Source organism: Sphaeramia orbicularis, chromosome 8 (genome assembly GCF_902148855.1).
Source record: "Sphaeramia orbicularis chromosome 8, fSphaOr1.1, whole genome shotgun sequence".
NCBI classification, from domain to species: domain Eukaryota; kingdom Metazoa; phylum Chordata; class Actinopteri; order Kurtiformes; family Apogonidae; genus Sphaeramia; species Sphaeramia orbicularis.
The window spans coordinates 14752433-14765111 of NC_043964.1; the positions used below are offsets into that span (position 1 = coordinate 14752433).

Below are 12679 nucleotides of genomic sequence, written 5' to 3' on the forward strand. Positions count from 1 at the left end.
GACAGCAGGAAGAGGTGCGTGATGCGATGCCATGGCGTTGTGACTTTACCTCAGCATGAGCTCGTAGCGTGTAATGGCAGCGGCGCTGGTGCAGGGGAAAACCTGCCGCATGTTCTTCATCAGGCACAGGCAGTGCTCTGTGTACAGCCTGAAGCTGTCTGACAGCTGCCTCTCCTGGACACAGGAAGGGCCCGCAGTTATAGCTTCGAGTACACTGGCTGCGAGACATTTTTGGCTTAACCAAAAACCTTCATGAATGTCAGTGAAGAGCTGAGCTAATGAGGTGACTGTTTCCAGATGATGAAAGCTTTGTCATACTGGGGGGGCCCATGGTGGAGAACCTACCAGGTCTCCCCTCACAGTGGGAGCATCCCATTCTGCATCGATGGTCCTCAGGAGGCGCAGCAGCAGGGAGTAGCACACCCTCTGGGTCCGATGGTGGTTACTGTAGCACTGCCAGCGACTGCCGTAAAAAAACACATCGCGCACCTTTTACTTGATGCTAATGCTTGAATATTTGATTTGATCAATGTTTACCTTCCGTTAACACTCACATAATGGCCTGCTGGAGAAGTGAAAGATCAGTTTGCACAGCATGGTGAGTTAGTACCGTCCACGCAGGAGGACTAACCTGCCCGTTCCAGTTGTACGGTTCTCTCTGAAATGTTGTAACATTAGTCACACGCTTGTTTGCTTACCAAAATATACATGCACACAATTATTTACCTTTAACCCAGTGGTAGTGGTTCCCAACCTTTTTTGGCTCGTGACCCCATTTTAACATCACAAATTTCTGGCGACCCCAGATATTCAAAATTGAGAAATTTCTTTGCTAAAATTAATTTGTTTTTGATCATGTAATAGTTTGCTATACTATGTTGCAAATAAACGTTAATTTTAGACGACATTTAGTCTATATAATGTATATTATTATGGATTTGAAAGATAAACAGTACCACAGTGCTTCAGTTTCAGCTTCCCAGTTTGTCATGTCTTTTATGTGTTGGAATTGTCTCTCTCAACTCACCATACATTTTTTATAAGTAAGTTTTTTTTTTATTTTTTATTTTATCAATTACTAGAAATTTCAGGCGACCCCACATGGGGTCCCGACCCCAAGGTTGAAAAACACTGCTTTAACCCTTTTATCGGGCAAGTGACTATTTTTGGTCATTTCCGCACACATTACAAGACAGTGACAGTAACAGTTACAATGAGGACCGTGAATTATATAATTATATATCTCAAGTCCAATGTGTTCTACAGGGTATGTAAGGTCCACCTCTGCATGAACAATGAGTGTACCTGCTTTGTTAGGTACCAGGAAGTAATGGTACTAATGTAAGGAATGATGTTCAAAAGGAGAATGTGGATGTGGACAGGGGTCTGGATCAGCACTGATGGTGGTCTAATGTTCTAGAATACATGTTCCTTTCACCTTACATGTGTTTTTATGTATACTTCTTGGATTTTCATTTTATTTTATTTTTTGTCACTTATGGGTAAGGAACCAAATATGGTTACTTCATTGACCTTTATTTTCTGCATAACAATAAACCATTTTGACAAACTTCACAAAAGTAATAAAGTCTTGTTATGTCCTCCAATAACACATCTAGCTATTGTTTGGTGAAGGAGTACAAAAGTATAGCACTTATTTTATTTATTTTTATTGCATTGGGCTGTTGTATATGTCCTGTTTGTGTGTGTGTGTGTGTGTGTGTGTGTGTGTGTGTGTGTGGGTGTGTGTGTGTGTGGGCGTGTCTGTGTGTGGGCATGAATGGTGTAAGATTAATGTAAATAATTAAAATTATAATGTAATGTGGTTCAAAAGTTACTACACATTTTATATAAGTAGATGCTTTTATGTCCATCAGGGTTTTAACCCTTTATCGGGCAAGTAACTATTTTTGGTCATTTCCGCACACATTACAAGACAGTGACAGTAACAGTTACAGTGAGGACAGTGAATTATATAGTTATGTATCTCAGGTTCACTGTGGTCTACAGGGTCTGTAAGGTTGGTCTAATGCTCTAAAAATTATATTCTTTTCACCATACATGTGTTTTTCTTGTATTTTTTATGTTTACTTGTTATTTTTCTGTTTGTTTGTTTATTTTTGCAACCTACAGGTAAGAAACCAAATATGGTAACTTCATTGACCTTGATTTTCTGCATAACAATATAAAATTTGGAAACATGTCACAAAAGTAATAAAGTCTTGTTATATCCTCCAATAACACGCTAAGGTTGAAATTTTGGATTTCAGTATATTTATACTAGAAAGATCACAGTGGATCTACAAATACATAAAATATTTTATAACAGACAGAATATTGTTAAAATTGCTCTTATTTCTCTCAAGACCTTTCAGGTTACTCACATTTTGTATGAGAGGATAGTTTGTAAATGTGAACATTTTTATGGAATTTTACTTTTTTACACTAAAACAAAAGAGAAAAATTTGCAGTTGTCATTATTTGTTATTTATTATGATAGTATTTTACTGGTTTGACCCACTTTAGATCATATTGGTCTGAATGAGGAATATGTACTAATAAGATTTTAACACCCCTTCAGTATAATTTTGATATTTAAAAAATTCTGGCCAAATTGAACCCTTTGGCAGACCGGTTTAGACCCACGGGCCATATGTTTGACACCTGTGGTCTATGTTTTCTCGCATGAGGCCCACAGATTCTAATTAGTCTTCAGAGGAACCATACCTTAACATGAGCGTGCTCGTATTCCACAATTTGACTCAGGAGCTTCTTGTGAATGGAGACATTTGAGTCTTTCTTAGACAAAGTTGTGTCTCTCTGAAGAAAAAAAGGATCATTAAAAGTGGTCATTGTTCTTTTCCTATGCAGTAAAGTGGAAGGCTTTATAATGAATGCCTGTTCTGGACTTCTCACCTGGCTGGTGAAGAGCTTCAGGATCAGGTGACATTCGCCCTGAACCTTGGATGCACTCGACCGTGGCTCCAGTTTAAACCAGGTGTCATAGCCGGTCACTGGAATCTCCTGCAAAAAGGAAATTATCCAGGTTAATACACTGCAACAGCCACAACATATGCACCTTATTTTCCTAATCTCACCTGTATGTATCCTATACTGCCTGTATTCTTATCTGTTGTACAGATTTCTCATCTACGGAAGAGGATTAGGGCAATTGAAAAAAAAAATGAAGGTCTAATATGTTTTTTCATCATCATACTGAGAAGAAAAAGCCAAAATTCTGAGATTAAAGTCAGAATTTTGAGACAAATAATCGCAATTCTGAAAAAAAATGAAAAAGGTTTTTTTCTCATAACAACAATAATAATAATAATAATAATATAATATATATATATATATATATATATATATATATATATATATATATATATACATACACATATGTCAGGGTAGAGACTGTGATCTGGTAGGATCGTAGTCTCTACCAGTAGAAACTCCGATCAGAGTCTCTACTGGTAGAAACTCCTATCCTGCCAGTAGAAGGGTTAGGGTTAGGGTTAGGGTTAGGGTTCGGATTGGAGTTTCTACCAGTAGAGACTCTGATCGGAGTTTCTACTGGTAGAGACTACAATCGGAGTCTCTACTGGTAGAATCGCCGATCCTATCAGATCGCAGTCTCTACCCTTACATATATATATATACACACACAGGGTGGGGAAGCAAAATTTACAATGAATATTTTGTTGTTTTTTCTCAGCAGGCACTACGTCAATTGTTTTGAAAACCAAACATATATTGATGTCATAATCATACCTAACACTATTATCCATACCTTTTCAGAAACTTTTGCCCATATGAGTAATCAGGAAAGCAAACGTCAAAGAGTGTGTGATTTGCTGAATGCACTCGTCACACCAAAGGAGATTTCAAAAATAGTTGGAGTGTCCATAAAGACTGTTTATAATGGAAAGAAGAGAATGACTATGAGCAAAACTATTACGAGAAAGTCTGGAAGATACTATTAAAGAAGAATGGGAGAAGTTGTAACCTGAATATTTGAGGAACACTTCAGCAAGTTTCAGGAAGCATGTGAAGGCAGTTATTGAGAAAGAAGGAGGACACATAGAATAAAAACATTTTCTATTATGTCAGTTTTCTTGTGGCAAATAAATTCTCATGACTTTCAATAAACTAATTGGTCATACACTGTCTTTCAATCCCTGCCTCAAAATATTGTAAATTTTGCTTCCCTACCCTGTATATATACAGGGGTTGGACAAAATAATGGAAACACCTTAAAAAATCAACAAAATATAATTTAATATGGTGTAGGTCCACCTTTTGCGGCAATTTCAGCCTCAATTCTCCGAGGTATTGATTCATACAACTTGTGAATTGTTTCCAAAGGAATTTTAAGCCATTCTTCAGTTAGAATACCCTCCAACTCTTTTAGAGACGATGGCGGTGGAAATCGACGTCTTACTTGAATCTCTAAAACTGACCATAAATGCTCAGTAATGTTGAGGTCTGGGGACTGTGCCGGCCATACGAGATGATCAACTTCATTAGAATGTTCCTCATGCCATTCTTTAACAATTCTAGCTGTATGGATTGGGGCATTATCATCTTGAGGTGAAGGTGTTTCCATTATTTTGTCCAACCCCTGTATATTGGACCTTATTTATTTATTTTTTTACCCCGTAGCCCTAATCCTTGTCCATACTCATTTGTGTTATATAATTAGATCTGTATATCTCAGTAGTTTTTGTAGTACTTTAGTAGCATATGTATATTTCATATTTTATCCTGTAGCTTTTGGCAAATGCCTACATTTTCAGACTTTTGTGTGATATTTTTATACTTTTTTTTTTTGTTTCACTAAGTGTTTTTTCTGCTAAACAGAACAGAGCTGCTAAACAGATTTTCATTGTTCCTGTGAGAATGACATTAAGATCTATTCTATTCTATTCTATTCTATTCTATTCTATTCTGACAGGGAACTGTTTTGTATCTCTATCCTTCTGGGAATGAATTTGTTGTAGTATTTGATTCATTACAGTAGCTGTGTACATTTGTTTTTTGTTTTGTTTTTTTTACTTTGACAACTCACGCTCAAAGAGATGTTGATGCATCCGAGGAAGTCATCAGCATTTTCCTCAGAACCCGATGATGCCGATCCATTGGAGCGCACTGATTTTGCTATCTGCTTAAAATATCTGGCAAGAGGAAAAACAAATAATGTGAGAAAAAAAAAAAAAAAAGGTTTGCTTTAGCAGGATCTTCCTCTGCTTCTTCTTTCTCTTCACGTATAATTGAAAGAGACATATTCTGTCTAATCTCTGATGATTTATTCTAAAAGGGAGCAGCACATTTCCCAGCACTGAACACTTTTATCTCTTTGCTACGACTGACATTCTCAGCTTTTCATTAGACATGTCTGCTCTTTCCTGGAGTCTTCATGACCTGACTCAGTTGTCTGTGTTCTGTGTACACAGCTTTATTAGTGCTGGGCTTTCCTGGATGTCAGGCTTTCATTAAGGTGAAAGGACATGTATCGAATGATTCTGTAAAACCAGGCGTCTTTATTCTTTAATCGCAGCTTCTGGTAGAATTTAGATAGAAATGGAAGAGTGATTGAGAAGCTGAAGGAGTCATCTTTTACTGACACGATGCCAACCGAGTGAATAAATTAACAAATAAGTGGTGCCAGGCACAACAAACCCCGCCCCTCGCACATATTGTAGCTTATTTTGGCGTCGATCTAGCTGATGTCATCATGTCTATACATGTGGTGATGTCAGCATATCAATGGACTCTATGCACAGCTCCACCACTTCCGCCACTGCTAGTGAAATTAACAAACTATTTTTGGATTTTGTCTGGAGAAAGAAAACACACAAAATTAAAGATGCAGTTCTATGTAATAGCAGAGCGGAAGGTGGTCTTGAAGTACTTAATTTTGTTAAAGCATTAATACTTTTGAAACTAGAAGCACTCGGAGAGCACAGACCTCCGCCAAGGCTGATCAGTGCCCCCCCCCCCGTGGGCCCCCCCACGCCAAGGAGGTTATGTTTTTGCCAGGGTTTGTTTGTCTGTCTGTCTGTCTGTCTGTTTGTCTGTCCGTTAGTGTGCAACATAACTCAAAAAGTTATGGACAGATTTTGATGAAATTTTCTGGTCTGCGCCCCCCCCCCCCCGTGGGCCCCCCCACCCACGATCACCACCAAAATTTAATCATTTCTTCCTTATCCCATTTCCAACAAACCCTGAAAATTTCATCAAAATCTGTCCATAACTTTTTGAGTTATGTTGCACATTAACAGACAGACAAACAGACAAACAAACAAACCCTGGCAAAAACATAACCTCCTTGGCGGAGGTAATCAATTGGTTAAAAAGATGTTTGACACATCTAAATTCATTGTGGTTTTTCATCCCCAATCGTATTTTCAAAAAAATTGGTGGACTAGCTTTCGTTTTAAACTGTAACTACTCACCTGACAAACTTCCAATTTCACAGTCTAAATTTCATCAGCAGTCACTTCTTTCCTGGAAACTGTGCTTCACTCATAATTTTTCTAATCACGAAACTCTGTTATGGAATACCGAGTGTATAAGTATTAGAAATAAGTCTCTTTTCTATCCCAAATGGTTTGAGAGAGGTATTGATAATATCTTGTCTGTTTTGGATGAACATTGTCTTGTCCTGTCCAATGAAAGTTTTAGAACTCGTCATCATTTTCCTATACCTTTCAAAGACTAGAAGCACTCGGAGAGCGCAGACCTCCGCCAAGGCTGATCAGTGGCCCCCCCCGTGGGCCCCCCCACGCCAAGGAGGTTATGTTTTTGCCAGGGTTTGTTTGTTTGTTTGTCTGTCTGTCTGTTTGTCTGTCCGTTAGTGTGCAACATAACTCAAAAAGTTATGGACAGATTTTGATGAAATTTTCTGGTCTGCGCCCCCCCTGTGGGCCCCCCCACCCCTGATCACCACCAAAATTTAATCATTTCTTCCTTATCCCATTTCCAACAAACCCTGAAAATTTCATCAAAATCTGTCCATAATTTTTTGAGTTATGTTGCACACTAACGGACAGACAAACAGACAAACAAACAAACAAACAAACAAACAAACCCTGGCAAAAACATAACCTCCTTGGCGGAGGTAAATATAACTCAGTGATAAAAGCAATCCCATCTGGCTTACTTAATTTAATGAAAAGTCACTTATCCTTCTGTCAAGAAATTAGGCCAGTGGTATCAATGGTATCAATATACAAGACAAGAAATGTAACAATAAACATATAAGAAAAATTTTTCAAGATAAAAATAGGTTTTCTCCACAAGGAAAATTTTATTGGCGCTCTTATTTCGAGGACAGACTGGGGAAAAGCATGGCTTTTACCTCACAAATACTGTATCCATAACAAAGTAAAAGAAATTAATTTCAAAATTCTTCACAAGATATATCCTGTCAACTTTTTCATTTCAAAATTCAAGGATGTGGATAACTCCTGTGTTTTTTGTGGACATGCTGATGAAACTTTAAACCATTTGTTTTTTGAATGTAATATCACAAAGCAGCTTTGGTCTAACCTGTGTTCTCATATCTTCACCCAAGTTAACATGTCATACTGTTTTTCCCTGAAAGATGTTATATGTTATTATGAAAATAAGGACAAATGTCTCCAATATTCAGTTAATTGTTTTATTTTATTGGGTAAATATTTTATTCATACACAAAAATGTTCAGCCTCCAAACCAACCTTTCCTAATTTTTTAATTGAATTTAATTCATTTCACAAATCATTAACCCTTGTTAATAATTTTTAAAAAATAAGACACTCCTTGATAGTTATGATAAGTTATTTAATGTTTCCTCTGACATTTGATGAAATTTTAGGTGAGAAATTATGTATGTATATATGTATGTATGTATTTATTTATTTATTATTTATTTTTTGTATATGAATTATTGAAAATGTATTTCATGCATATATTGATTTTATGATTGTATTTTGTTTTTATATCTGTATTCTCTTGTATGTATTGTGCTATATGTTAAATGTTTGACGAAGTTTGTAAATTGATATTTAAATGAAGTAAAAAAGAAAAAAACAACAACAACCTGTGAATGCAAATACAGAAAAAAAAAAAAAAGCTCCACCACTTCCTGAACCTCAGGTGGGTCCTTTATTTCCTGTCTTTCATTATTGGACACACTGATTAATCCAGGTGTGTCTGCTACTTCTTGTTGTGACTACTGATTAATTAGGCACACCTTCATTAATCAGTGTGTCCAATAATGAGAGACAGGAAATAAAGGACCCACCTGAAGTTCAGTCGTGGGGCTGTGCATAGAATCCATTGCCTCTATGTGTCAAGTTTGGAATAAATTGAAACAAAATTAATGTTTTTATAGACATTTGAAATTTTGCCCATTATAAGTAAAAGGGAGGAAAAAAAAGTTTTAAAAATTCTTAATAAATTTGAACTTTGACCGACTTTTCCCAAAATGGAATGACAACTATTCTATGTCACTGGCAATCGATAAACCAAATTTGGTGTGAATTCAACCAATAGTTTTGCTGCTACAGACATTTGAAATTTCACCCATTATAAGTAAATGGGGAAAAAAAAATTTAAACAAGTGTTCGGAGAACGCAAACCTCCACCAAGCACCCCGAACGGTGTGCATGTGTGGATCGACTATTTCTTTTTAAATTAAACAGTTTCAAGGTTGTTCCATACAGCAGAAAAAGTTGAAGCTTGGTACCAGTCATGTGGATGTCAAATTATATGAAATTCCAATCAATATTTGTTGAGTTATAATGAAAAATGTGTCATAAATGGGATTTTCAATGTTAAATGTAAATGTCCACAGAGTCCACATTCCACAGTGGATGTGGACAATTTTGTGCCAGATACAAAATATTGTTAAAGCTACAGGTGGATCAAATTGGAGGCTAATCGGAGTTGTTGTGAATTTTTAATGAATTTTCGAAAATTGCTCAAAGATGAGAGATTTTTTTGTGACCTTGCTGTGACCTTGAACTTTGGCCTATTTGGCCCAAATTTTAATGGGTTGGTCCCAGGACCTAAGCCTATCTGTGGGTGAAATTTGGTAAAGATAGTTGGAATAGTTTTCCTGTAAAGTTGCTAACAAACAAACAAACACGCAAACACACAAAGCAAAGTAATTACAATACCTCATGGCGGAGGTAAAAATTCATAAAAAATTTGAAATTTGACCTACTGTTCCCAAAATGTAATCTGATCTATTCAAGGTCACTGGCAATCTATAAACCCAATTTGGTATGAATTCAACCAATAGTTTAGCTGTTAGAGTGTTAACAAACAAACAAACCAAACCAAAAACAAAACAGAAAAGTAAAAAAAACACTCAGCCTTTCAAATCTAAGCAGCCATTTGAAGGATTTACCTGCATTTTAGATAAAACATGTTTTTACAACAGTTCTTTCAATACATTTTGTACATTAATTGAGAAGAGAAATTCTGATATTTATTCTCTTTAAGTACAAATGATCATACAGTGCTTTTAGTTCCATTCACCCGTACAGACATGGGTCAAAGGGCTTTTGTTTACCCTACACTTTACGCATGGAATCAGCTACAGAAAGCATGTTTTTAAGTCCAAACTGAGAGTTCTTGAGGCCGACGTTTTTCTTCATCTGCTTGTAAATGTTATTTTTATTAACTGTTATGTATGTTTTAACTGTGTAATCCTGTAACTGTGTGTTGTATTTGCTGCTGCCTATCTTGACCAGGACTCCCTTGTAAAAGAGGTTCTTAATTTCAATGGGATTTTTCCTGGTTATATTAAGATATGAAAAAAAAAAAAAAAAAAAAAAAAAAAAAATTTTACAAAAACTAATAATGTAGTAGTTTCTTCTACCTGCCCATTCCTCGAAGTCCACTAACTTCATTGAGCTTCTTGCAGGCTTCAGCAACAGAGACGTCATCATCGTGATCCCTTATGACGAGAAGATCATTCACATTGTTTTACTGTGATAACATACTTCATTTACTTTACACAGATAGAAATATACTGAAAGAAACCATACAATCAACCCTAATCACAAACAGAAACACTGGCTGAAAAAAAACTACATTTTGGATCTGTTATATTTTAGAGCAGGTTAATGTAAAGATTAAAGTGCAAACAAAAAATAGTAATGTTCATAAAAAAAGAAAGAAAGAAAGAAAAAAAAGTAAAGAAATTGTTGGAATGAATAAAGCAATAAACAATAGCTGTAGTTCAATCAGGTGGATTCACTTAGTTTGGATAATAAACCTTTCCTTAGCAAACTTAATCAGCTGAATTAGTCACCAAAATCATAATAGTTCATCCTTATTTCCAAGTCAACATTTAGATTAGATTACACAAAATAACATGAGACAAGACTATAAGAAAAAATAAAGAGATAACACAGCAAAACACCATAAGAAAAGTCTACAGTCAAAGGAAGACCACAAATAAATAAATATAAAACTAGAGATAAGATAAACATAAAATGAGGAAAAACGGCAGGAAAAGATGAAATAAGTTAAGGTTGTATGTGGTAAGACAAGAAAACATGAAATAAAACAAGGCTACAAGAAAAAAAATAAGACAAAGTGATAAGAAAATATAAGGAAAGATAAGATTAAGCTAGATAAAACAACATAAGACAAGAAAAAAAATGTCAGGAAAAGATAAAAGCAGATTGGACCACATATGACATAACAAGGTAAGATAAGACTACATGAAATACATAACAACAGATGAGATAAGATAAGATAAGATAAGATAAGATAAGATAAGATAAGATAAGATAAGATAAGATAAGATAAAGTAAGACATGATAAGGTGAAGTAAGATAAGGTAAGGTAAAGTAAAATAAGATAAGGTAAAGTAAGATATGATAAGGTAAGGTAGGATAAGATAAGATAAGACAAGACAAGACAAGACAAGATAAGGTAAAGTAAGATAAGATAAGATAAGATAAGATAAGATAAGATAAGATAAGATAAGATAAGATAAGATAAGATATAATGAAAGGTACATTAAAGTAAGATATGATAAGGTAAGGTAAAGTAAGATAAGATAAGGTAAAATAAGATAAGATAAGATAAGATAAGATGTAAGGTACAGTAAAGTAAGATAAGATAAGGTAAGATAACTTACTTTGTTAATCATAAACTAATTTCCAAAGGTTATGTTTAATGCCAGAATAATGAAACCCTCTAATCTGCTGAAAATCACATGAATAAACCCTCTTCCTCCTTCCATTGCCACTGGGATATTGAAGACATCTGGTGTAACTGCTGCGCTCTAATCTTACCATATGTCCAGATGTAAGAGATCATTGTGGACGTCATCTATTTCACTGTGAAATAAACAGGGAAAAAAAAGAAAAAACAATAGTACATTATGAATCCAATTACGAACACTGTCAGTAAACAGCTCAGATCTTCGGAAGAAAACACAGATGACAGTTTGCGGTGATGGTCACGTCACTGACAGCTTCAGTGTGAAACAAATCAAAGTGTGAATCCCAAATGTCACACTCGGCGTTGCATCCTGTACTCTGAAAAACAGTGTAAAAAAAAGTGTGTACTCACAACACAAAGTGCTCATCCCAGACCGGGTTCAGGGTCTCTGGTTTAACCTCCGTCACCTGGATACACCTGGCTGGTAACACCTCCTTGGTGCTGGAGCGCTTCTCCAGCTTCTCCTTCCTCTTCCTGAAGCTGAACTTTCTCTCCTTTTTTTCCTCCGTCTCCCGGGGGCTCTGACCAACCAGGATTCCCAGCATGCAGTAGGGGTCGCTATACCCTGAGAAGCCACAATGTAATACATCGAAAATAAGTTAGGTCAGGTTTTTTTTTTTTTTTTTTTTTTTTTGTCACTGCAGCTTTAACCCTCCAGTATCCCATCCAGCAAAACACCAAGTGTGCCTTTTTCACACACTTGTGGAATAATGTCAAAAAAATTTTCATACAGTTTGTTTTTAATTCTTTTACGCTTTTTTTTTCTATTTCATCAGCTTGAGCCGTAAATAAAAATACCAAATTCTCAATAATTGTCACATTTTTTAACCCTTTAAATGCCGTGTTTGTAATGTAAACAAACCATTTTCTTGGATGCAAAAAAAAAAAAAAAAAAAAAAATTTCAATATACTACATAAAAAGTGGATCACATACAGGGTGGGGAAGCAAAATTTACAATCTTTTGAGGCAGGGATTGAAAGACAGTGTATGACCAATTAGTTTTTTGAAAGTCATGAGAATTTATTTGCCACAAGAAAATTGACATAATAGAAAATGTTTTTATTCTATGTGTCCTCCTTCTTTCTCAATAACTGCCTTCACACGCTTCCTGAAACTTGCGCAAGTGTTCCTCAAATATTCGGGTGACAACTTCTCCCATTCTTCTTCAATAGTATCTTCCAGACTTTCTCGTAATAGTTTTGCTCATAGTCATTCTCTTCTTTCCATTATAAACAGTCTTTATGGACACTCCAACTATTTTTGAAATCTCCTTTGGTGTGACGAGTGCATTCAGCAAATCACACACTCTTTGACGTTTGCTTTCCTGATTACTCATATGGGCAAAAGTTTCTGAAAAGGTATGGATAATAGTGTTAGGTATGATTATGACATCAATATATGTTTGGTTTCAAAACAATTGACGTAGTGCCTGCTGAGAAAAAACAACTA

General features: G+C 35.6%; 1 protein-coding gene across 1 annotated transcript in view; it reads right to left on the reverse strand.

The window, feature by feature from the left end:
• The window catches only part of baiap3 (BAI1 associated protein 3), a 132874-nt gene that overhangs the window by 58875 nt on the left and 61320 nt on the right, over positions 1-12679 (reverse strand). Inside the window, exons 8-16 of the mRNA XM_030140103.1 lie at positions 11581-11794; positions 11301-11345; positions 9872-9949; positions 5069-5174; positions 2917-3024; positions 2728-2820; positions 555-658; positions 346-463; positions 50-174 (exon numbers count right to left, since the gene is read on the reverse strand). Of these exons, the coding sequence (XP_029995963.1) occupies positions 50-174; positions 346-463; positions 555-658; positions 2728-2820; positions 2917-3024; positions 5069-5174; positions 9872-9949; positions 11301-11345; positions 11581-11794 (991 nt within the window). The remainder of the gene's footprint in view (positions 1-49; positions 175-345; positions 464-554; positions 659-2727; positions 2821-2916; positions 3025-5068; positions 5175-9871; positions 9950-11300; positions 11346-11580; positions 11795-12679) is intronic.